This window comes from Phocoena phocoena, chromosome 6, assembly GCF_963924675.1.
Source record: "Phocoena phocoena chromosome 6, mPhoPho1.1, whole genome shotgun sequence".
Classification (NCBI taxonomy): Eukaryota; Metazoa; Chordata; class Mammalia; order Artiodactyla; family Phocoenidae; genus Phocoena; species Phocoena phocoena.
The window spans coordinates 10,124,731-10,152,719 of NC_089224.1; the positions used below are offsets into that span (position 1 = coordinate 10,124,731).

At 36.8% G+C, this 27,989-nt stretch overlaps 1 protein-coding gene across 6 annotated transcripts in view; it reads right to left on the reverse strand.

The window, feature by feature from the left end:
- The window catches only part of HMBOX1 (homeobox containing 1), a 184,203-nt gene that overhangs the window by 26,823 nt on the left and 129,391 nt on the right, over positions 1-27,989 (reverse strand). For all 6 annotated transcript variants that reach the window (XM_065878865.1, XM_065878863.1, XM_065878866.1 and 3 more), the window contains 2 exons: positions 20,965-21,075; positions 10,133-10,286 (listed from right to left, as the gene is read on the reverse strand). In XM_065878865.1, the coding sequence (XP_065734937.1) occupies positions 10,133-10,286; positions 20,965-21,075 (265 nt within the window). The remainder of the gene's footprint in view (positions 1-10,132; positions 10,287-20,964; positions 21,076-27,989) is intronic.

The following is a 27,989-nucleotide window of genomic DNA, read 5'->3' on the forward strand; positions in this document are numbered from 1 at the left end:
AATTATAAGGGCCCTTAGAAATTATATAACATTTACTAATTCTTTGAAAAATAAATATTGATTAATTTGCTTTTTAAGTGAAATAGAAAAATACTTCATTCAGTAAGTTTAAGAAAAACTAAAGCATATACTGAAGTTTACATTATGATCAACTAGGAAGCAACTAAGAAGAACAGAGGTGGGAGGGTAGGAAGCATACTTAAAAGAAAGTGTGAGAAGAAGAAAGAAAAACTGAATAAAAATTTTTCTGGCAAACGAAAGAACAGAAAGTGAGGAACCTTGAGGAAGATATAGAAAGGGGTTTAGGAGGGAAAAAGGAAAATTAAGAGGGCCTGAAAGAAATAAGAGATGAATAAAGAAACACAGACAAGAAGACAGTTAAATGCAATAAGGACTTTCCTTTTATTCATCTTTGCATCCCAATTCTTAGCATACGGCCTAGCACATAGCAGACACTCAATAAATGTGTATCTAACAAAAAATAAAGAAGAGAAAGAACAGAAAAGATCAACATTATGCTTAAAAAAAATTCTATGGTTCATATGGCTATGGGTTCAAAATAAGCAACTTAAACTCATTTCTTCTGGAGTTTAGCCAAGTTAATTAACTTCTTAGTTCTTGTTTTAAAAGACAAACTATTTGAACTAGATGATCTTTAGGGTCTTTTCCTTATTCTCTGCAGAAATGGTGACCAAATACAAGTAAATGAAATCAAGGGAAGGTCCTTAAATGTTGCTTAAACCGAATCAGTGGTCAGCAGATGCAATTTATATATTTTTGTACAACAGAGGTAAAATGGTCCCTTTATTGTTCACATGGCTCAAGCTGTCATTCAAAGAAACATCTGGATGGGTCTCAATCTCTCAGAAGAACAATATTACAAAAGCATTTATAAGCATTTCTGCTCCAATATTTTTGTGGTTAGGTGTAATCTTACTGAAATGAGAAGAGTCTCTTACTCCATGGATTTCTGTATAGTATGAATGATACCAAATGATACTGGGACACTACACTACACAAAATAATACAGAAGGATACTGCTAAGGAAGAAAAGGTGATTATTTTTCCCTTTTACAAAGTAATAGGATTCTCTTCAAGAGATAAGAGTGCTTTTTTTAAAATGAGGGAAATTTTTACTAGGAGAACAAGCAGTTATTTCTCCATTTTTACGGTAATTAGGAAACTGTCTAAAACTATATAAAAGCAAAACAAGATAAAAACATTAAAAGAAAATGTGGCTTCATGACTTAAGAAAGATGAAGTGGAGAATACTGCCTGTGTAAAAAAATTTTTAAATCGCACAGTAGTAATTAAAGGTAATAAAACAATAATGGGAAGTGGCGCCATGAAACTAGGGAAGGTTAATACCATTTGAGACTACTATAAAAGAACATAGAAGAAACAGATCTTCCAGAGCCACTTCAAGGTTGAACCTATGCGACTCTCTGTCTTTATTTTAGTTACACATACAAACGTGTACACCATATATCATCAAAATTCATCATATTTCAGAGTCAGAAGACTAGGAAAAGGAATGTTCCCTGCAGGTCAGGGTTTTGATGACTGGCAAAATACTAGCAAGCTTGCATTGCAGTTTCTGAACCACACCCAGTCTGCAGTTAAATATAGAATTTACTTTCTGGAACTATTGGTCTTCTTAACCTTCACAGTCCAAGTACTCACTGAAAAATTGAAAGTTAAACAGAGAAAGGAAAGAGACTGAAACCAAAATCCAAGTACTAATAAACTGTCCTGGGAAGAATTCCAAAATGTGGTAAATACCAAGAGAATTAAATTACAGAAACCTCAAGCAAAATTCTGGAAACACACTTTACAAACAGATTTGTCTCTTCTATGCTGATTCTCCCAGGATGTACAACAGACTTATATAAAATGCATTTGTGTACTAGACCCAGGTCTCTAATTCAGATTACACATTCAGACTGTATATAACATGTCAGGTTAATAGCAGTGACACCAAATTTAGAGCTATGATTTAATTTTGGTTCATTATAGTATTGTGGTTGTGAAGTTATGTTTGTTGATAAAGAGTAACTTTTATCCTAAGAAAGTATTTTTAGATGCTTAAATTTTGGGGGAAGAGAAACCCTTAAGCTGAAAATTTTAATACTGATTCTTTGCTTGTTGGGGAGAATAATTAGGGTTAATTTTTTCGAGTTGTTTTGGAGATTGACAAAGGTTAAAACAACAACAACAAAAATGTTTTCCTTATAATTTCAGAAGGTTCTGGGCTTTAGAAATGATTTTGTTTTATAATAGCTCAATGAAGATGAACATGAAAAGAATCTAAGAGGAACAAAATACAAATTATAGGTGTGCCGTTTCCATAAAAAACAAAACAAAACCATGAAATAGTTTTAATTACAAACACACACAGCGATAATCATTTTGCCTTCATTTTCCTGGACATTCCCAGATACAGACTCATCATTCAGCTACTTTGATGAAAAATAATGGCAATAAGTAACCTATATACAGAGATCTGGTTCCAAAGTGGGTACTCTTAAGCATTATACTCTATTGCTTCTATATGTCACAAGGTGCTCTTATTTATTCCTGTATCTAGTCAAAGCCTTCTTCAAGTTGTTGCTTCTCTTTCAATCTTGCTTAATTGGGCTGAAAAACCTATATATGGCAATTCGAAGGTTTCTTTCATCTTTCTCCCTTGAGACCAGAATAGGTACAATAGCCAGGTCTCACGCTTTTGTGTCCTGGTCAAATATCCGAACACTCCAAAGACATACCTGTTTCCAAAGCTGAAAGAATACCCAGTCCGAATGGCAGAAAGGTTAAAAAGGAAAGAGTACATCAGAAGCTTTGATTTTAGGCCATAAGGCCTCCACAACTTCTGACCATAAACTCTAAAGACTATTCAGTTCTGCTAGGTTCATCATCATCCTTTACTTCTTCACCCTTAAATGTATCCCTTCACTCCATCCCTAGCACTTTGCCTCATACCTAGTAAGTACTTTGTTGAATAAATGAACAAAGGAACAGTTAGGTTTGCTGAATAAAAATCACATTTGAGTCTTACATTATATTTTTTGTACATGCAGGTATTTCAGACATACAATATAGATGTCGCTCCTTCCCCTTGTGAATATGTAAACTACTTGAGTTTAGCCTAGCTCAGTGCTAGCACATAACAGATGCTCTATAAATAAATGATTGAATGAATAAATTAGTCAATTATCTAATTCTATTTTGCCCATTAAAATCTAGTCAAGTCCCCTTTAAATAATAACAACAAAAATCTTTATGGAGAATTTCAAAACTATACAAATATACTATACCCATGAACCCCCATGTACCTATTATCCAGCTTCAACAATTATCAATCATTTTTCCATTTTTGTTTTATCTTTCCCTCTTTACAATCTCCATATGTTCTTAAGCAAACAGAAGGTTACATCACATGTTAATCTAGTGGCATCAGACGTCAGAGTTAATAAGGGTCAAGTCCATACATTAAAAACAGTGTACACCCAAATAAAAATATACCCCTCTTAGTTAATAAGGAAAACTCAAATCCATGGTTAGCTCTGTCTAAAGGTCGACATGTGGCTGGGCCACTTATTAGCTTTGTGGTCCTGAAAAGGTATTCAACCTCTTAGAGCCTTGGCTGCCTCATTAGAAAAAGAAGAAACCAGGACTGTTATGAGGCTTAAATGTGGAGGATAAATATATGTGGAACTCCCAATACTGTACTAAATAACTGTTTCTTTAAAAAAACAGCTATACTGAGATAAAATTCACATACCCCCAAATTCACCCATTTATAATTCAATAGCTTTTAGCATATTCAGAGTTGTGTGAACATTATCACAATTTTAGAAATTGCTATCACCCCCAAAAAGAAACCCAACACTCCTTAGCCTTCATCCTCCCCTCCAATATCCCTAACCTCCCCAGCCCTAGACACCACATATCTACGTTCTGTCTCTCTATAGGTTTACTTAAACTGGATATTTCATATAAAGGGAATCATACAGTATTGTCCTTTGTGACAATAAATGTTTCTGGAACTAGATATTTTAAAAGTCAAATATGTGGTACAGACAATGCAATGAGGTCAGAGGAGTGGAAAAGGCCAAAAAAAGGGGGATCGATATCTATCTATCTATCTATCTACTGGAAGCCGGGCAGGCACCACTAAGTTATGTGCTAGGAAATATTACTGAAGTGCTTTGGGGATGGTAAGGGGTAGGAAAATAGTATGTGTGTGTTACATGCAAACAGGTGGGTAGTTAGTGAAATTTTCCTCTGAGCCCTTCACTTTCCTCATTTAAATAGAAAGAAAGATCATCATGAGACTGAGGATGGGGAGTTTGCAGAGAGAACAAAGTGTGAAATAATTATTTAGGAGAGTGGGAAAGAATGAACCAGGAAGGTATAGTATGATTGTCTGGCAGAATTAAAGACTCACTTGAGGTTCATGGTCATGAATTTAAAATGAGATCAGTCAGAAGGGTTTTAAGTTTTTCTGGAGCCATATTTAGCTACAAAAACATGAACACAGTATAAGCAAAAATGTAGAAACAGAAGAGATGAATTTAAACATGGTATATTCTTACTCATGGCTTTAACTATACCTACTATATTGACGACTCCTAAATCTTCATTTCTAGAGCCACTGAAACCTCCTAGCACAGAAATCTTGAGGTGATTTCACAGTCAAAGCTCTAAGTGAAAGGAATTTAGGTAGAAAGGGAACATTTGTTCAATACTGTTTATGAGAAAGGCATTCTACTATGTGCTTTACATATATTATCTCACATAACTCTCGTAACTCTTCTCATAATAACCAACTTCATTTTACAGAAAACTGAAATTCCTAAAGATTAATATAAGGTGAAACTGGGACTAAACCGTAAGTCTCTATGACTCTGACTTTTCACTCTATCATAGTACTTAACTCTTCTTTTTATAAATACAGTAATTGGGGTTAAGAGATATTAAATGATTTGCCCAAAGTCAAACCATTTTCTAATGGTACAGATGTTGTCTCCCAGATGAATGCTCTTTGACCATCACCATTGCTAAACTCTCTTTTACACTTCCTGCTCTGTCATCTCTATGTTCAATCTGTGACTAGCTTAGGTTGTTCTTTTCTTCAATTTTTTTCTGATATCTATTATCTTCTATCCACTTTCTTGCCCTTTGCTTTAATATTATAGCTTGGGCCCTCATCACTGATGCACAGATTACCCTAACAGCCTCCATCTATCCCTCCTCAACCCATTTACATATAAGCTAGTCACTTCTTTTCTCTGAGGCTCTTATATATAAACTATAAATAATAAGATATCCACAGTACAGAATCGTGAAGATTAAATAAGCTCACTTATCATATAGAATAATTATCAATAAGATTAATAATTATACACTGTAAAATCCTACTGAAATGCAAACTATTATTATCTTAAGATATATGAGGGCAGACACTACAACTTACACTTATTTTACCTCGGCTTTAGGCAACTGGTATAAGTTCAAATGCATACTTAGCTGGCTGATTTCTTGCCGATCTTCCATACCCCTACTAACGTTATCTAACAGACTAATCTGATCAGGTGCAATCTCATTTATGATAAAGCCTGAACACCAAAGCTATGGTATAATTAAGCATGGTCTTATTAATTATAGAGTGCATAGTATGACTAAGTCCTGTATAATCAAAGTAGAGCTGCTCCTGATGAAAAACCCTATCTTCCGCCACAGAGAATCTCCTAACGTCATACTATCCTTTCTATGACTGTCTAACTGGTGAACTCCTATCCATCATCCATCAAAATGCAGCCAAAATGTCACCACTTTGGTAAAGTCTTCCTGACTCTCTCCTCTGCTTGCCGGCATCTCATATGATCCCATAAATTTAATTACCCATTTTCATAATAGCATTCATTCCCCAGTTCTATAATTGCTTATATCATAGTACCTCCCCAAGTTTGTGAGGAAATATATTTCTGGGCAGCTAAAGAGTTAATGAGAGGAAAGTTCTTCTTTATAGAAGAAGAACTCGAGCTTATCAGTGCAGAAGAAATAAAAAAAAATTGGAATATAACCATTTTGCAAACCTCTTATGAAGAAAGTGACTAGGAAAAAATCATCAATGGATACAAAACAGTAGTTCTCAATCCTGAGTGCCCTTTAGAATCACTTGGGAGCTTTCCAAATATACCTCTGCCTAGGTCCCCCACCCAGAGATTACGATTCAGTTGGTCAGGGGTATAGTCTCACTGGTGTTTTTTTTTTTTTTTTGCGGTACGCGGGCCTCTCACTGTTGTGGCCTCTCCCACTGCGGAGCACAGGCTCCGGACGCGCAGGCTCAGCGGCCATGGCCCACGGAGCCCAGCCGCTCCGCGGCATGTGGGATCCTCCCGGACCGGGGCACGAACCCATGTCCCCTGCATCGGCAGGCGGACTCCCAACCACTGTGCCACCAGGGAAGCCCTCACTGGTGTTTTTTAAAGCTCCCAGATGATCCTAATATGCAGCCAAGGTTAAGAATCACTGCCCTAAACTATGCTGTACATGGGGACCTTTCTAATAAGTGGATCAGGATGATAGCGCTGAATCTACTGATTAACCTTATAGTTACTAAAAATGGGAGACAACCAGACATTATGCGTCTCCTTATACAATGTAATAGGAAGAACAAAGTACCAGTTATGTGCCAAAAAACTGAACCAGAATCTAATCAGGGCTCTAGATCTAACTATCAGTCTACAGAAAATATGGAGTTATGTAATGAGACAGTAAGAGGATGTAATTGGCCAAATCTAAAATGTGGGAAAATCAACAGGACAAAATATCATGATCTCTTTAACAAATAAACAGCATGGAAAACGTGTGTCTGTGTGTGTATGTGTGTTTATGTATGTATAAGAAACTGTTAAAATTAAGTGACTCAAGAGACCAAATGCCATGTGTAAAAATACATGTTTAATGAACAGGTGAATGAATGCTAATTAGAGAGAAAAGGCCCATCATTATAAACGATGAATTATTAAATCTTGTACTCTGAAAAGCAGGGCCAGATGTGGAAAAGGATGCAGAAGCACAATACTTTTGTTATGTGAATTAGTGAAATATTTATCTGTTTCTGTCATGGTCACAGAGGACATTTTCTAAAATATTTCAATGTACTTAATGTTTGCTTTTTAATTTATATTTGTATTTCCTTAAAATTTTGAGTAAAGAGAAAAACAGAAACAAATCATTATAGGTCAAATATAACCACTGTTTTTCTATTGGGGATGAGATACAGTTGTTCTGTATTAGAGCTGTCTGACAAAATTTTCTGTGATGATAGAAATGTTACATATCTGTGTTGTCTAAAACTATAGTCAGTAACCATATATGACTACTGGGCGCTTGAAATGTGGCTAGTGTGACTGAGGAACTGAATTTTAAATTTTTAAAAATTTATATAATTTAAATCTAAATAGCCACAGGTGGCCATGATCAGACAGCACAGTTTTAGATGACTATAGCTCTCCTTTCTATCTGCAATATTTTCCCCCTTCCTTTTGACCTAATTAAATCACCACATCCTCTCTTATCAATGCAAGATCTTGAAGCACAATGTACCTTTCCTTTCCTACATGTATTACAATTGCAATTTTACCTTGATTTGTATGACTGTTTCATTAACTTCTGTTTCTCCAACCTGACTCTTTAGGAGGGAGTTTGCAATGTTCACTATTGTACTGCTGTCGCTACAGTGACAATCAAATATTTATTAAGTAAATGTTACTATTAGATAACATCATGTAGTTGAGTTTTTGTGATATATGAAGCCTTTACATTTCTCCTAGTTCCATGTGATTTGATCCAAAATTTAGAGCATCCTTTAACACACACATAATATACATACAAAGTGGAGAGAACCATACTATGAACCCCCAGGTAAACATCACCTAACTACAGAAATCAGTAATTTACTGATACCACTCGTTTTATACACACCCTTGCCCCTGCCTTTACGCCTTGTGTTATTCTGAGGTAAATCCCAGATATCACTTCATCATATTATTATACATGTTAATACATGTTTCTAAAAGACAAGAACTCTAATTTTTATAAATGTAGCACCGTTTACATATAAGTGACCATTATCGTAACTGAAACAAGAATCACTATTTATCCAGTGTTCAAATTTCTTCAACTGTCTGAAGATTTAAAAAAAAATAAACACTTGAAGAAACTGAGTTATTATTCTTAGGGTCTCTCACACCATGAATCTGGTTGACTTAAACCCCTGTGGTGTTAACAGAATTTTGTTCCATATTTCCTAAAAACCTGGAGTTGGATCTAGAAATTCAATTTGATTCAGCTTCAATTTTGTTAGAAAGAATACTCTGTAGGTGGTGTCTTAACATCCTCTAAGTACATAATACCTCCTTGTATATCTTTATGGGATGTTAGCAGCTATCAATGATTACTGTCTGATAATAATGATACTCTAATCATCTTTTTTCCATTTATTAGTTGGAATTCTTCCTCAGGGAAAAACTACCTGGTTAATCGAAGTTTATATGTGCAGAACAAGTTATATTTTAGAGATAAGGAAGCTAAAGCTCAGAATTTCTGACCTGAACAAAGTTACACAGCTGGTTAATGGCAAAGCCAAAATCAGGCTTCAGGTCTTCTGACTCTGAGCCAAATGCTCTTTTCAGTATACCATTCGATTGGTCAGATTAGATAATAAGAAAAAAAATGTGAAGCTGGCTCAGTGTAAATATGTACATGCTTAGAATTTAAATCTAGTTTTAAACATTCAATTCCACTCTTTTCTATTATTTAAATTATTGAGAAATCACAATATGAAAAAGTTCAATTGTTTTCACCTCTGCCTAATATATTCTTTTTCTCTACATTTTAATCTTAGGAAGTAAATACTTTTCTAATAGAAAATTACTACCTTATTGCATATAAACTCCATCAAACCAAGATTCTGTAAACATTACTTACAGGTAGGAGACTAAGAGGATAATTATACTATAGGATCCACCCTAAATATATTGAACATTTCATAACCACATTTAATTAACTTATATGATTTCCAATAGGAAAAACTGAAGCTAAGGTCAAGTTCAAAGTACTGAGTACCGGGACTTCCCTGGTGGCGTAGTGGTTAAAAATCCTCCTGCCAATGCAGGGGATACAGGTTTGATCCCTGGTCCAGGAAGATCTCACATGCTGCGGAGCAACTAAGCCCGTGCGCCACAACTACTGAGCCTGTGCTCTAGAACCGTCGAGCCACAACTACTGAGCTTGCGTGCTGCAACTACTGAAGCCCTCGCGCCTAGAGCCCATGCTCCCCAATAAGAGACCCACTGCAATGAGAAGCCCGCGCACCACAATGAAGAATATCCCCTGCTCGTCGCAACCAGAGAAAGCCTGCGTGCGGCAACCAAGACCCAATGCAGACAAAAAAATAACTCAATTAATTTTTTCTAAAACTGTAAAAAAAAAAAAAAATTTGTAAAAAAAACACTTAAAATAAAAAAAAGCACCACTATGGATCAGGTACTGGTGCTAGAGTCAGAGGATATGAAATCAAAGTCAAAAACATGTACTTCTAACCTCTGGGACTAAGCTCATCTAGGCTATACTCCTTATCAAAAAAAGTTAAGTCTCAGTGGCCTCCTACACAATTACTTAATATTTTTTATGAAAATAAGACTTCAAAGAGTCTTTCTAAAACATAATACAAAGATCTAAACTCAAAAAAATTATTCTAAAGTTTCTTAAATTACTGAGGACAAAAATTATATTGATAGATACTAACTCTGTTAGTATCAATGGATACATGAATTGATATTATATTGAACTGAATTCATGAATCAATCATCATGAATTGATATTATGAATCCATGAATCAATCAATTCAATTCAAGAATCAATCATCATGAATTGATATTATGAATTCTCAATGGTAAGATCATTTTATTTCAATAATACAGCACTTATAGTACTCCAAAATACTTTTAGAGATAAAACCTAGATCTCAAATTACTTGTTTGAAATGAAAAGTGTCCAAATCGATCCTAAGTTTCTCTTTCCTAAGTTTGGGAGATTGCTCCTAGGAAAAGGAGACATGTACCTTTCCATGACAGCCAGGCACTCCTTTCTCCAGGTAAATCGACTCCCTCGTCGCAGTCGGAAGGTGCCAGATGTAGCTGAGACTGGGGGAGGCGTTTGTCTCCATTCCGGGTCCTCTATTGGAATGGGCGCGGGTCTCATACTTAGTGTAGCTCCTGAAATAAATGAGACTTTTTTGGGCAAATATCTTGCAATTTACTAAAACCAATATGACAAATATATCATGAAATCAACAATAAACTTTTGCCCCTTCACTGGAAATTGCAGGCCCAATACATTTGGTATTTATATTTTAAAAACATTATTTGACCAAAATAAAAATCCAAGGAGACAAAAACTCTTCCTTAAAAAGTCCATCTATTTCACTTTACTTTGCTTATTTTATTTTATTTTGCCACGCTGCGTGGCTTGCAGGATCCTAGTTCCCCGACCAGGGATTGAATCTGTGCTCTCAGCAGTGAAAGTGCAGTGTCCTAACCACTGCACCGCCAGGGAACTCCCCCATTATTAATTATTTTAAATGTCATTTTTTTCAGTTAGTCATTTGTCTTTAATCTTTGTTTATGTCAATTTTTGAAACAAAGCTCAAAATCTCTCTCTTCAGGGGAATAAGGACATACGGTCTTTGGCCCAGTGACAACCCTTAATCAGAGTATCTTCCTCTGAAAAGTTTCTCTTGAAATTCCTATTTGACAGTTTTAATCTTTCTGAACAATATATCCTACAAGTTCAGAACCTTTCATTACCATTCAAAAGACTTCTTGTTGTTGAGAAAATGGAGCCCTTTAATCAATGTATGCAGGTAGGAGATGAATTTAAAATAAAACTAATTGTTGCAAACTCTTTAAAAAAAAAAAAGTCAAATATAGCATCAAAAGAAGAGAGGATATTTGATATGTTTTTAGTCTATTAACTAATTCAGATCTCCGTAAGTCTACCACCTGTTAATGCTATACTTTTTACCTCTTGAATGTAATAAAACCAATGGAAAAAAATGTACAATTGAGATATTTTACTAAATCAGACTAGACTTTTCTCAGCCTGAACTGGTGATAATGCATGTATGCATATATTTCTTTCTTCATAACAGGAATTATACTCTATTTATTGTACCTTGCAATTAATACCAAGGGTAGCATTTCTACTTTACTACACACAGATTTGTTTCTTGATGTCCCCTTAATGGCTACATCTTTATATGTACTGTCTCATACAGATGTCCAATATTTCAACCAATCCCGATTTTCCTTTCCAAACCTGTTGTCCTGCATTCTCTCCCATCCAAGTAAATGGCATCCCTATTCTTTAAATTGCTCAGCTCAAAAATCTCAGAATCACCTTTGCCTCTGCTATTTTTTCCCACCTACTATATATCTAATGCACAGGCAAATCCTGTCAATTTTATCTTCAAAATATATCCAGAATCAGACGAATTTATATTACCTTCACTGCTACCACTTTAGAGTAAGCCAGCATCATCTCTCCTAAGCATAATTCCCTGGGATAGGTTCCAAGGATGGCCCTTCACAATAAGTCACACCTCCTGGTAATCATGCCTCTGAACCTGAGCTAGTCCTGTGACGCCTTTTGACAACATGGACATAGTTTGAGGCTAGGTCATAAGAAGCTTTGCAACTTCTGACTAGATCTCCTGGAATGCTGGTTCTGGGGGAAGCCAGCTGCCATATAAGAAGTATGACTACCCTGAGACCACGATGTTGTAAGGAAGCCAAAGCTAGCCACGTGGAGTGAAAGATACCCAGTCTGCCTCCAGGTGCTCCTGTGAAACCCACCCAGGTGCCAGACATTTGAGGAAAAAGGCCAGTTTGGACATTCTAGCTGCAGCAGACACCATGTGGAGAAGTGTAGAACCCAGCTGACAGAAATAAGGCCCTAGACACACAGCCCTAATATAGTTGTGTGGTAGCCAGCTTCCAAGGTGGCTCCTAAGGATTGCCAACTCCTGGTATTCACCTCGTTGTACTAGGATTAGTTTATGTGACCAATAACATATGGTAGAAGTAATGATATGCCACTTTCAGGGATTAGACTGTAGAATACACTGTGGTGTCGGTGTTGTTGCTCTGGCTCTTAGATCACTTGCTCAGGGGAAAACTAGCTGCCATGTAGCAAGAACACTCAGCAAGCCAATGGCCAGGCCCATGTGGAGGACCTGCTATCTCTGGCCAATAGGCAATAACGACCTGGGGCTTTCCAAGACTCATGGGAGTGACCTTAGAAGCAGACTGTCCTGCCCTGGTGACTGCAGACCTGGCTGACAGCTCGACTACAATGTCATGAGAACTCTGAGCCAGAACCTCCTTAGCTAAGCTGCTCCTGAATTCCTGACCCACAGAAATTGTGAGGTAATAAATGTTTGCTGTTTTCAGCTCCTAACCTGTAGGGTGATTTGTTACACAATAATATAGAACTAATATAAGACATCACAACCACCTCCAGTTGTTTATTTCCCCAATTCCCTGACACACTGAGTATTATTAGTATAAGTGTTATTAATTATTCACATTTATAAATTTGGCAGACAAAAAATTCTCTTTAATATATAAAGATTTCACTATTAGTAAGAATGAGCATCTTTTCCTGTTTCTGACAATTACTTCTCTTGTGAATTTATATCTTTTGTCCTTTTTTCTTTTGAGTTATTCCTCTTATTGGTGTGTAGATACCATACCAACTGCTAGTCATATAGATTGCAACTATTTTTCTCCAGCTTTTCATTCATCTTTTTATTTATGATGTTTCGAGATCTTAATTTTTGTACAGTCAAATCTGTTAATCTGTTCTTTTATGGTCAATGCATTTTATATAACTCAGAATATTTTTATAGTTTTTACTTTTGTTTGAACTCTTAATAGATATATGATTTCCTGTCATGTGTGATGTAAAGTAAATATTTGACCTCTTCCTCAAATGGGCAAGTGTGTCACCGACACATTAGAGACCTACTGGCTTAAAAGGTGTGGCACATTCTGGCCTTCTGCCACACTGCCACACTCGTTCATTTACATATTGTCTCTTTTTGGTACTATAATGCAGAGTTGCGTAGCTGTGACAGAGACCACACAGCTTGCAAAGCTTAAAATATTTACTACCTGGCCCTTTAAGAGTTTGCTAACCCCTGATTTAAAAAATTCCTGTCCTACACACTATGAAACTCTAAACTGAAACCTTTCTTTAGGTAGTTCAAGAAAGAGGGTTCGGGCTTCCCTGGTGGCGCAGTGGTTGAGAGTCCGCCTGCCGATGCAGGGGACATGGATTCGTGCCCCGGTCCGGGAAGATCCCACATGCCGCGGAGCGGCTGGGCCCGTGAGCCACGGCCACTGAGCCTGCACTTCCGGACCCGTGCTCCGCAACGGGAGAGGCCACAACAGTGAGAGGCCCGCGTACCACAAAAAAAAAAAAAAAAAAAAAAAAAAAAAGAAAGAGGGTTCCATTCTGCCAAAATAACTTGGCAATTAGGTCTGGGGCCAATTCAAAGTTAACAAAGTTTAGGCGTAAGAAGGAACTATGGGTCTAGAGGGTTTCAAACTCCTTGTTTTGGTACTTTTCGGAATGCAAGCAGGATTGACAGTATAATGAGGGCTCTGGAATCTACCTAAGCTAGATTATATAAGCTTTATTCTACAGCCATGATAAAAGGTCCAAAACGGAGCCAAACTTGCTACCATGGCTAATAAAGACAGAGGTAGAAATGACCTGGTTAAGGCAGCCAGGTTCTCTCATCCAAGGTCTGGCTCTGGTAAAAGGATAGAGGGTTTCAGGGCTTCATCGGGTGGAGGGTGAGAAACAGGTCAGTAAGTTGCTACTAGTAGGCCATATCTGTAACTATGGCATGCTTTCTTAGAGTGATAAATGGGCACAAATAAAACAAAGAATACAAAGAATCTTAACTGAGTCATGAGGTTGAAGGAAATGAGCCAACTGATAATAATGGTTCTTCCCTGGTATTAGGGTTTATTGGTAATATAACTATGCTTCTTTACAATATCCTGTATTGTCCAGGTTTTCTATAAAAAAGGAAACTTAGATGAAATAAAATTGGTCAGGAAGTCAAAGAAAGGGGGAGAGAGGGAAGGAGGAAAAAAAAGAAGAGAGAGAAGTAAGTAATGGCCTGGTTACTTTAAAAGAAATCAAGGTAATTTATGCATAGAAGGTGGAAACTCCGAATAATTTCAAACTTGTCAACATACTTAATTTGAAACATAATATTATCATATTTCTTTTGAGGTTTTTGTCTTGTTCCTTTTTCTTTTTCAATGTAGTAGTATTTAAAAATAGCAGAAGAGGGCTTCCCTGGTGGCGCAGTGGTTGAGAGTCCGCCTGCCGATGCAGGGGACACGGGTTCGTGCCCCGGTCCGGGAATATCCCACATGCCGCAGAGCGGCTGGGCCTGTGAGCCATGGCCTCTGAGCCTGTGCGTCCAGAGCCTGTGCTCCGCAACGGGAGAGGCCACAACAGTGAGAGGACCGCGTACCGCAAAAAAAAAAAAAAAAAGCAGAAGACAGAATTAATTCCCTGGTGGTCCAGTGGTTAGGACTCTGCGTTTTCACTGCCAAGGGCATGGGTTCGATCCCTGTTTGGGGAACTAAGATCCCGCAAGCCGCGTGGCAAAAAAAAAAAAAAAAAAAAGGCACAAGAAAAACTCTGGAAACACTACAACAGATTTGTTCTAGAAACCTGTTCCTCTTGCTTTGGTTGAAACAGATGGAGAGCAATGAATAACCCAAGAATGGGTTCACAATTATGCAGGAACAATGTATGTAAGAATTTAAATCCCTCTGAAGTAAAATACAGGCATTCTGGATTGGCTAAAGAACCCAGTATTTTCTTCCCTATAGGAAGCATGTTACCTGTGTTCTCTACAGAAACGTTTTTTTCTCCACATTATATCTGGGCCCCCATTAAGACAAAATATTGCAGATTTATCTAGCAGATCTAAACCCAGAGAAAACAAAACTCTTCCTAATTTGCTGATAGATTTTAACATTTTGGTAACTGTTCTCTTTGCATCTATAATCATTTTCTTGCTTATCAGCGTTACTTTTGGGTGAGCCTTTGCCAATCAGCTAATAAAAGAATGACTACAAGCATGTTATTACTGCTCCATTCATAGACACTAGCTTCTCCAAAAGTAATTTTTCATCTTCCCCCACGTCATAAACATGATTTCCCTGAGGCTCTACTCCCTGCAACAGTGAAGGGAGGAGGCATACTCTGCTCTCCAAATTTACTTCATGTGCAAACTTTATTTAATTGTTTAATTTAGAAATATGCAGAATCACCGCCATGAGCCAAGAAGAACTCATCAAACCCTGTCTGCTATAGTAATGTTTAAATTAGACAAGAGAGAGGACTGTTGAGCTTAATTTGATTAAATAAAGGGGCTCTTGATGTCAACCATACTGAATTCAGTACTCACTGCTTTTTAAAAATAGGCATTTTCTTGTAAATGTTTTCATAAGAAACAAGATAAAATGTATTTGATCAGTTTCCATCAGCCTGTTTTATTCATAAGCCTTGGCAGGCTTTAGGTTATGCTGGGAAATTCTGGTGATTGGTCTGTTTAGCAGAGAACTACACTGTATCTATAGGATTATCAGTAAAAATAACCTAAATATGCACTCTATTATTTTTCTTGCTGAGTCCACTAAAAGAGAGACTAAAAAAACCTATTCAAATGGATCCAGAGTGAAGAGGTTGAAAAAGAGAAGAACATCAATCAACGTATACAGAGAGAAATGCTCTGAGCCCAGGGATAAAGGCACAGAATGTACAAATACTTTTTGGTTTTTTTTCTAAATGCTTAGAGGGAAAAAAAGTACTTTTTCACCGTGTGAGTGTCCTTAATTTTGCATTTTTTCTCAGAATATATGCAAAGTGATGGTACCATTTACATTTCTTCCAACAAGCTATCTGTCCTGGACAGAGAAAAAACATGAAATAAAAGAACTATCAATAAAAATCACTGACATCTTATTTCTCTAGCTAACTGCCTCTCAAAAGCAGGTCTGAACTATGTACACCTAGGTTCTTCAGTTGTTTTATATCTTAAAAGCTATTAACAAGGTAGATTAATTTCTTTTTTTGCCTCTCTCCCTCTTTGCCTCCCTCCCTTATTTTCATTACACTTTATATGTATTTTTGGAATATACAACACAAGTGCATGGAATAAAATTTAGAAAGACACAAAAAGGTTACATAGTTAACAGTGTCCCTGCCACTCCCACCCTCCCCTTCTCTCAGTTCCCCGCCACAGAGCTATTCTTATCAGTTCCTAATATACCCTTCCAGAGATGTTCCAAGTTTATATAATCATATGTGTGTGTGTGTGTGTGTGTGTGTGTGTGTGTGTATTCCCTACATAAATGGCAATATACTATATCCATTGTTTTCTACCTTACTTTATTCACTGATGAATTTGATATTCCTACATATAAATTCAATTCATATAAAGCCACCTTTAAAAAAATTGCTATATAGGGCTTCCCTGGTGGCGCAGTGGTTGGGAGTCTGCCTGCCGATGCGGGGGGCACGGGTTCATGCCCTGGTCCGGGAGGATCCTGCAAACCGCAGAGCGGCTGGGCCCATGGGCCGTGGCCGCTGGGCCTGAGCGTCCGGAGCCTGTGCTCCGCGGCGGGAGGGGCCGCAACGGTGAGCGGCCCATGTACCACAAAAAAAAAAAAAAAAAAAAAAGTTATATAGCCTCCACAGTATTCCATTATACAGATATACCATAATTTATTTAACCACTTCTCAACTGAGGGACATTTAGTTGGATTCCAATCACCTCTGCAATGACTTGCAAAGAAAATTCTGATGTATTATATAAAAGGGAATACTGACTAGACACTGGATAAGGTATTCTTAGATGCTAATGTAATGTTAGTTTATCTTATCACACAATATTAATTTGGAACTATCATCATATAATAGTTCCAAAGTGTCCATGAAATAAGAATAAATTCTTTAGCTAAAACCAAGGGTTATTTTAAACTCAATAAAATAAAACTGCATTTATCTAGAAAAAATTCTATACCATATTAGCTCTTTTAATAAAGGTGAAAGTGCAAAGAAAAACTTTAAAAAAATTAAATTTCAACTGGTAATATCCAATTACTGTTGATGCAACAAAAAGGACCAATTTGACAATTACAAACTTATCCCCTTCTTTTCAGCTAACTCTGAATTACATCCTACAGAAAACTAGAAACTAGACTACAAAGAACTGGACTAGGAAGCTAGAAAGAACTCAGAACTAGAATGGATTTGATTCTTAAATAAAAAATAGGAAGTCCTTTTACAGGGGGACAGTTGGTAATGCAACTTCATAGAAAAGCAAATGCATATAATTAGGGGTACTTACTGTTAAAAGGAGGAGGCACTATATCCTTAAAGAAAAAAACACCTGCTAATTAACAGCTGGATGAATGCTGTTAGCCCTTTCCCATTTTCCTGTTAAAACTGGATTCCAATAGTAGTATTCCACAGTCTGGCAGTGCTGTCAGATCAGCTACAACAATGCCGACATGATAGTCCGCCTTCCTGCTTGTAATGAATTCATTTTCCTGGTATCCCAGTCCCTGTCTGAGATTGAAGTCCAGCCCTGAAATCCAGTGTGGTAATTTAGCTTTACCAGCTATGATTAGATTACATGTCAGGCACTGATCTAAGTGCCAAATCCAAGAGACAAAAATCCCTTCTCTTATGGAGGCTGATTACCTGGCAGAGTTGGACTTGTGTTTGTCTTTCAAATTCTTCATTGCTCTGCTGTATATATTTTGGAACATCTTAACAATCCCTCTGATACTCCCCCTGGTAGCCAATTGCTGGCATGTGACCAGGTTTATGAAGCCCTTGGGCACAGTTCCTTATTTACCTAGCCCAACTCTTGTTATCAATATCATAGCCTAAACTGCTCTATTAAACAGACCAAGTGCCAAGTTTTTGTTCCTTTCCATCTGATTTGCTCTGCTGTGAGTCACGGGAGAAGTCAGCTCTTTGGGAAGACTGCTTAGAGCTCAGATGGAAGTGTTGCCTCAACATGAGTCTTTAGACTGCGCTGTCCTATATGGTAGCCGCTAGCCACACGTGGTTATTGAGCACTTGAAATATGGCTGATTGCAGATGGCATGTGCTTTAAGTGTAAAATACACATTGTATTTCAAAGAAAAAGAAAGAAAAGGAAAAAAAGAGAGAAAGAGAGAAAAAAAGGAAGAAAGGAAGGACTGAAGGAAGAGAGAGAAGGAAAGCTCTCAGTAATTTTTTGAAGTGTTGATTAAATGTTGAAGTGATAATACAAGCATAAATATTGATACATTATCAAAATTAATTTTAGCTATTTCTTCTTTTTAAAATGTGGCTACTAGATAATTTAAATTACATATGTCATTTGCATTATATTTCTACTAAACTGTGCTGTTTTAGAACATTTAACTAATGGCAGCAACAACAGAGTCATTATTTTGAGAGGTTTGCCTGTATATCTAGGTATCATTAGAAAAATATCTAAAAATGGAAGTTCCTCTTTGTAGAAAAACTGCCAGCTAGTAAATATTGAAGGAATGCTAGATTACATCATCACCATTTTGCAATCCCCCACCAGAATAACTGATTCAGGTGAGCATCATCAATGGACGCTAAGACCACTGGCAAAGCTTGTTGCAGAAAAGGCTATTCATCCAGCAGCAAAGTAATGGCCTACAGATTATTTACAAGCTGCAAAAATAGGATCCGGTGGCCACCACTTTAACAAACAATCAAACTTAGCAAATGAGTAGTGCTACTACCTGACACTACATGCCTCTTGACATGTGGTAACGTGAGGTATACATTACCTACAAAGCATTTTGCCCCAATGTTTTATTGTGAAAAATTTCAAACATACAGCAACAATTTTATAGTGAAAATCTGTACCCATACCATCTAATATTTTACCATACCTAGTTTATCACATATCCATCTCCCTATTCATTTTATCTTGATGTGTTTCAAAGTTAACTGCAGCCATTAGTAAATGTCCTCCCTAATCAATCTATGAAGCACTCTTGTCAAAAAATATTTAACCTGAATCTAATCAAGCCTCTAATCCTAACTTCCAATGTATGTGAAATACACAGGCTATAGAAGAACAAGTTAGTCGACACTAAGAGGATATAGAAAAGCCCAGAATGTGAGACATTCTGTAAGGTTAGATGGTTTAAAAAGTTTATGTCATGAAAGAAAAATTTTAAGTGACTAGTTTTAAGACTCTAAAGAGACATAACAAATTCCAATCTGTCAACCTAAATCACATACTATTTAATGAAAAAAAAAAGCTGATAAATCAGGAGTACAGGATTAACAGATATAAAGTACTATACATAAAATATATAAGCAACAAGGATTTACTGTATAGTACAGGGAACTATATTCAATATCTTGTAATAACCTATAATGGAAAATAATCTGAAAAAAAATATATAACTGAATCACTTTGCTGTACAGCTGAAACTAACATAATATTGTAAATCAACTATACTTCAATTAAAAAATTAATTCTAAAAAAAGTTACAAAAGACATTCTTGCAACAACTAAAGAAATGTGAATATGGACTGAATATTAGGTGTTATTATGGAATTAAAATTAATTTTCTTAGATGTGATTGTAGGGGCTGTGGTTATGTAGGTGATTACCCTTTTTTCAGGAGACGAATGCTAAAGAGAGAAAGAGTATGTGTTTGTATACACACATACATACATTTTAAAATTTATTCATTTATTTATTTTATAGGGATAAAACAAATATAGCAAAATGTTAACAATTACTGTATCTACGAAGAGGATAAACAGGTGTTAGCTGTGCTGGTCTTTTAATTTTTCTGTATATCTGAAATATAAAAAATGGGGGGCTGGGTAGATTAAAAAATTCATTGCGAAGAGATTGATACGGTCTGTTCTGTTTTGTCTGCCTGAGCCTTTCAAAGTGATCTTTGGGAAAAAAAAATCTAACCAGAGACACACACACACAAATATGTCTCTATAACATTATTTCCACCTCAGAGCCAATGCTATTATTAGCTAAGAGTCTTCAATACTCGATATTCAAAGTCTGTGTAATGTGTAGATTGAGGGAGTCCATCACAAACTTCAGATTTTACTTATATACCACCATTAAAAGCATCCTGCAATAGATCTTGCCTCTTCCTGGCAACTTCTGACACAAAGGTTTTTGTGATCTTTTTAAAGATTTCAGTCTATTTTCCAACCTACTGCTGCCCCCAAAGTCAACAGGGCAGCTTCACCCTAAAGTCCAAAGACACATTCATTACCCAAAATTAGAATTAGAAAGAGAAAATCATTAGCAGAAATCATTGGATATGGTATAGCATGAACAAAATAAAAGTATTAAATTTATATTACTAACTAAAACAAGATTTACAAAAACCCATATAAAACTAGGTGTGGAATCTTATATGTACCAACACCTATAGGTGAGGGAAAAAAAATTGGCTACTGACTATCATGACCTTTCTTTCAAATTATGGTTAGAAATGTCATATAGCCTGGAAAACAAAGAGGCACCTTGGAGGAAGTAGGGAAAATGACTAGATAATATTAGACACTAAGCTAAAAATTGGTACAATCAGGGCTTAGGTTTTACAGTTAAGAGTGTTCTTTGGCATAAAGGAACAACAGTAAAGTATGAAACTACCTTGGGGAAGACAAACCAAGGAACACTATGGAGTGGAATGGAATCCAATTATGGAGTCAATAAAGTAATTAATTTATATTTGTCCCATTTCAGATGCAATAAAAAAAGGAAAAAATATTTACCAGGGTTTGTCTTTTCAAGCTGATACCATCGGTAAAACGCTCTTTTCTTCTGTTCACTCAGGTCTGATCCCTGCTGCAACAGCCAGTGAGAGATCCGGCTCTGACTGATACCTGTGGAGAAAGAGGAACAGCTGCTGTGGATACTGCAATTACAGGGAAGTTAATGAGGGATCTGTTGGTTCTAGGTTATTGGGTACTTTATTCTCTGTTAATTCTACAAGGAAGCTGCAACTTGAGCAAGGCTTTTAATATTGGGCTTCCTTGTAAAAGCTGACTGCAAGGATATATTCAGAAATGATCTATAAGAGGTCAAAGCATTTTATTTACCAAGACTTAAAAATGGTCTCTAAATTAATCTCTAAACCAGGTTCATGAATGTGAGATAAATGAAGAGCTATCTAAATAACAGTTGTCAGAAGTTGATTAAGTTTGTGCTCCTTCAACCACCATCACCACCTCCACCCCGATCCTGGTTTAGAACATTCGAACTTTTACCAGATATTTGGAAGAAAAAAAATCAAGCCAGCACATTTTGCTACTCATTATTGATAGTGATAAAAAGACTGAGGGGCTGGGAAAGGAGAGGTCATTGAAAATACTCTCTTCAATAAGATTTCTGGATTATTTGTTAATTCATTCAGGCTAACTCATTTGTTAATTAATTTTCAGGCTCATTAGTATAGATAGCTAACAGTTGGAAGACTTTTAGAGTTATGCTACAATAGGACCTCTTAAGAAATCTCAAGAGGTAAAGATGTTCTAACAGACTTAACGAAACACTGAATATAATACAAAGCAGTAGTTTTCAGCTATTACTAACAAGTTCTTGAAAGCAATAAATAAGAAATTGAAAGACCTCCATGTGGAAGGTAAAAAAGCATGTCTAAAACTTACTGGAGTATGAGAATAACATGCTTCTTTTGGTCATTATAGCTATTCCAAAATGAATAATTCAACATAAAACTGGCAAAAGCAAAGAATAATAGGAAATATAAAACTGTCTTATACACCCATAAGGCACTTTCCAAAAGACCATTCAGCTACCATAGAGGGTTAACAGTATATAAACTCTCCCAAGGAATTACTTATGGTAACTGGATACTACTGAATACCACCTGTGCCAGCACCTGTTTAAAGCTGTAACTCACAACAGAAAGAGTGGTTATCATGAAGTAATCACGCCCCCTAACATAAGAACCAGGAGGTCTGGTTATCACATTTAACTCATTAAAAGCAAGCCCCTAGCTTCTGTACTTTTAAAAACCTACGTTAAAAGAAAATTTGCAGAAATGGGGGAGGGCAGTTTTGCTAAAAGAAAAGTTGGGCTGAGAAACATGGTTCTCTGATTGGAAACACCTTCCACTTTCAAAGGGTGAAATTCAAAGAGTCTTTCCAAAACCGAAGAGATTATATTCTCAAATCATTCACACAGCAGTTTTTCAATGGATTGAAGATCTATGTGATGCAGGTGCTGGCAGCTATCTCTGTATGCTTGCTCTAAGAGACTGCAAATTATTCAGTATAATTAAATTGGTCATGTTTAGCAATGCTTTCACCAAAATTCTAGTTTCAAACATTATACTATTTTTCACATGACTTTTTGTTTTTTTTTGGCAGCGTTGCAGTGCGCGGGTTTCTCATTGCGGTGGCTTCTCTTGTTGCAGAGCATGGGCTCTAGGCGCGCAGGCCTCAGTAGTTGTGGCTCCAGACTCTAGAGCGTAGGCTCAGTAGTTGTGGTGCACGGGCTTAGTTGCTCTGTGGCATGTAGGATCTTCCTGGACCAGGGCTCGAACCCATGTCCCCTGCATTGGCAGGTGGATTATTAACCACTGTGCCACCAGGGAAGCCCTCACATGAGTTTTTAACAAGAGTGAAGAAATCAACCATGTACCACCATGAAATCAAAACTGATTTTCATGTCAACAAAATGAAACCATTTTATATGGATTCTTACATTGGTATCATACTACTCAAAAACAGAGGGAATTTGAGGAAAATCTGCTAATAAAAGAACCCAAATATATCGGTTCTGTTACCTACAGTATTAAATCTTCCTCAAACAGTCAGATCACACATAGAACAAACCACAGAGTCTACTAGATATTAGAGGTGTCCAGGTTCTGGCTGTGCTATAGTGGGGCAAGAGGGCAAAAGCCCAGCAAAAGGAGAGTAAATTATGGTATATTCATATAATAAGGTACTGTGAAGGCTAATGTTCTAAAATAGCCATCAAAAACAAATAATAGAAAACCAAAACCAAACAAAAAGCCATCAACTCCAAGTGTTGGCAGGGCATATATGAAACTCTCATATTGCTGACGGAAGGGTAAAGTGTCAGGGCCCCTTTGGGAAACAACTGGGCAATATCTACTAAAGCTGAACATACACATACCATATGATCTAGCAATTTCTTTTCTTGGTATACAGCCCACAGAAATGTGTACATACTCAAAAGAATATGTTCAAAATACTCGTACTGGAAGGCTTATATGAGCATTGTCTAATCATAGTCCCCAGTTTGAAACAACTCAAATACCCATCAACAGGAAAATGCATAAATTGTGGTATTTATGTATTCTACTATAGACTACTACAACAAATAGAAAAAGGGTAAACTACTGCTATATGAAGTCACATGGATAAATCTCACAAAAATAATGTTGGCCAAAAATAGTCACACATACAGGTAAAAAAGCCACGCACAATACTGTATGATTCAATTTACATAAAGTTTAAAAACAGACACAATTAGATATATGTATATGGATGACAATCAGAATAGTGGTTATCTGTCATTAGGAGGGAGGAGGTTAATTACTGGAGGTAGGATGAGAAAGGCCCATGAAGTGACCAGCACTGTTCTTGATCTTGATCTGGATGGTGGTTACATGTGTGTCTTCACTTTGTAAAAGCCATTAAACTGGACACTTTTCTCTATGTTGTATTTCAATGAAGTTTTCCCAAAAAAGTTTTAAAAATTCTATGAGGTGTTAAAAAAACAAACAAATGGATATGTATCAATATGGAAAGATCCCCATGATATAAATGGAAAAGTATACAGTTTAATGAATACATATATTTTTACATAATCTACGTTGTTTTGTACAGTAACAAAAGCTCATATATAGCCAAAGATACACAATACGAATTTAGAGTGGCAGACTCTCCCTCCATTGTACACCTCTATATCGTTTTCTTAATCTGTCTACAAATATTTATTAACTTATTTTATTTTAGCCTTTCCCTATAAACACTACACACTTTATTGGCTGCTTTATAAACATTGTAATTAAGTTAAACAAAACAGAAGTGTTAAAAGAAGTTAATTTCAGCCTTCCCTGGCGAAGTCCACTCTGGGGTAATCAGTGTTAACTGCTAATATATGTTGTTCTACAATTTTCTCTATGTGTAATTATTAATTTAATAAAACAAAGGGAGAGAAGGTAATAAAGAATATCCTCCTGTCTAGTCTTTTGTGAGAGGAGGAAACAAGGAACATCTTCCCTGTAAAACTTAATCTCAGTTTTCATAAGAAAACAAAGTAATAAAGCAAGCAGTTTTTCCAGAAAAGGCACTATAAAAATTAAATATGGGGCTTCCCTGTTGGCGCAGTGGTTGAGAGTCTGCCTGCCGATGCAGGGGACATGGGTTCATGCCCTGGTCTGGGAAGATCCCACATGCCGCGGAGCGGCTGGGCCAGTGAGCCATGGCCGCTGAGCCTGCGCGTCTGGAGCCTGTGCTCCGCAACGGTGAGAGGCCTGCGTACCGCAAAAAAAAAAAAAAAAAAAAAAATTAAATATGTACAATAATACATTTCACAATGATATTTCTTCGTTAGCAACTTGCTGATCAGTAGGGTTCCTTTAACTTTTCCTTCTGGGGCTGGTCCATGTCTTTGGAACTTCAATTGAGCTAGGTGTCAAAAGGCCCTGCAGCTTCTCTTTACTGTCAGCTTTGGTACTTCTCCTTCAGAGAAAATTTTCTTAACTCCCTTTACTTCCCACTGCTGAACACAATGTCATTCTCCACAAATTTTAGCTCCTCAAAAGCTCTTTTCTACCTTTCACAGGGCAGAAGAAAAGAAAAATTTACATATAGCCTTCATACACTGAGAGACTAAAAACTAACCCCTGATTAATTTCTTTCCAATAAGAAAGTGATCACATTGTGTTCAAAGGATGAAAAACCCTTTTTGCCAGTCTCATTCACATTCTTTTCTGAGCTTCAGCTCCATCCTTCCGGTTCTCAAATGCTATGCTCCCTTCCACCAGAGGGCTCTCCACCACAACCCATTCTTGTCAAAGTCCCTAGTACTACAAATTTAAATGTTTCTTCTTCCTCCAACTTCCTTTGGCACGTGACACTACTGACCCACTCACATCATCTTCATCCTTGGAATACTGGATACAACTCTCCAACGCAACTTTTCAGTCAACTTCAGGGATTGCTTTGTTATCTCCTTACATGTTAGTGCCCCAAGATTCCACGTTTAAGCATCTTCTTTCATTCTACACACTCTTCCTTCAATCATCTCAACCATCAACAATCAGGGTTTAAAATATCTAAATACCAATGACTTCCAGAACACCAGACTGGTCTTTCAAACCATCTGCTAGACAGTTTCATGAGAATTTCCCACAGGTCTTCAACATAGTAAACTTGATTCATTATCCTCTTCCTTTAAATCTGTTCTTCCTCCTGTGTCCCCCATCTCAATTTTATGTTCCATTCTACTCCTTCCCCCAACTCTCATATGCTTTTCTCTTCCAAAATTTCTCTTCGTCTCTCCAATCCTCTTTCCAGCAGTTTGGAATCTCAGCCTCTTTTGCCTAGATAACTGAAATAACTCTGATGAAAAGAACAAGTCATCTAAGATCCACAAAGTACAAAATCCTCATGATCAGATCCTTTTTAATTAGAAGATCACTTCACAGATGAAAATGTGAAATGTGCTTCTTCAATTTTCTACTTGAGAGCTGCAGTCATCTCTGCAATTCACCTTCCACAGTGTGAGAGATATGTCTCAAAAATTTTAAGTTATAACACATGCAACCATTCTCCATAAAAATAACTCACAAATGCAGAGAAAAAAGCCCTTCCTCCATCTCTAACCCTTCTCTCATTCCCTAGAGGTATCCCTGTTTATTTGGTGTGAATTATTCCAAACTCTTTACGATGCATTTAATACACAAACATGTACATATATATATTTAGGGTTTTTTTTTTAAACACACATTTGGAGTTATCCTATACATAATAAGTAGCAATGTTTCTCACATAATGTCTTGGAATTTTCTCACGTATCACATTGTGAACCTTCATCATTCTAATGGCTACATGGTATTTTATATCAGAAATATACCATAATCCACTTACACATTTACCTGTTATTAGACATTTCAACTGTTGCTAACATTTTACTATTATAAATGATGCAATGAACACTCTATGCTTATCTTTGTGTATATAAATAAATATCTTAGGGCCAATTCACAGTAATGGACTTTGATTCGTAGCATACGAGTGGCATTTACGTTTGTGATGGATACTACCAAATTGTCCCCTAAAGAAGATTGTACCCAATTTTATATTCTAACCAACAGTGATGAGAATTTTTCCCTACATCCTCACCACTGCTGCTTATAAAATTTATTTTTAGAGTCTGACTTTCTTTTTGTAAACATTAACACATGGTCATTATAAAAAGAATTCTACACAATTCAGAGGAAAGTAGAACAATTAAGAGGAAAGCTAATAAAAAAAAATGCATCCAGGGCTTCCCTGGTGGCGCAGTGGTTGAGAGTCTGCCTGCCGATGCAGGGGACGCGGGTTTGTGCCCCGGTCCGGGAAGATCCCACATGCCGCGGAGCGGCTGGGCCGGTGAGCCATGGCCGCTCAGCCTGCGCATCCGGAGCCTGTGCTCCGCAACGGGAGAGGCCACAACAGTGAGAGGCCCGCGTACCGTAAAAAAAACAAAAAAGCATCCAAATTCTTACCACTTATAAATAACTGCACTTATTACAAGATCACTCCAAGCATATGTGGACATAGAATAGGCAGAAATAATTACTAAAATGAAATAATACTACATGCTGAATTTTTAAATGTAAAAACACCAAATTTAGTTTGATTTGATTTTAACACAAGAAGAAAAATCTAAATAAACTAGAGAGAAAGATCTACTCAAATTTAGTAAATGCTTCTATAGGGGAAATGAGGTTCCTAAGAGTGCAATAAAGCAAGAAAAAAGGATCATACGAAAACACTGGGAGGTTGGAAGCACTGTTTTCTAATTTGTGGGCAGTATCTAATGGCTCCTGGCTAAAAAAGCTAAGGAAATTAACAGACTGTGATAGCTAGTCTCCAGGATGATTCCTAATGATCCTCTTGGTCTTCCTACCTTTGTGTAATCCCATCCAACACTGCTTCAGGGTTGGTCTGTGCAAACAACAGAATACGGCAGAATATGGTGACTTCTAAGGATAGGTCATGAAAAGTTTCTGCTTTGCTCTCTCTTAATAGTTGGTTCTGAGGAAAGCTAGCTGCCATGTTGTGAGACCACTCAATTAGACCTATGGAGAAATCCATGTGGCAAAGAACTGAAGCATTCTACTAACAGCTATGCAAATGAGGCATCTTGGAAGTGAGTCCCCTAGCCTTAGTTAAGCCTTAGTTAAGTCTGCTGATGACTGCAGCCTCCTGAGACACCCTGAATCAGAATGACCTGTCTAAGCTGCTTGACCTATAAAAACTAAGTGAGAGAATAAAAATTTAGGTTGTTTCAAGTCGCTAAGGTCAATGTAATCTCTTATGCAGCAATAGATAACTAATACACATACATATACTATACTTTCCCCATTTCCCTTCCCAGCCTGTACACCCAACTCCTGATATTTGGAAGATATTTTTGTGTAGTCAACATTTACATTCTGTCGTGGACTCATAATTCCCATAGTTGTTTACTCACAGTTGTAGATTTAAATGAATTCAGGATTTACCATACAGTTTCTCAGTTTTTCCATTCC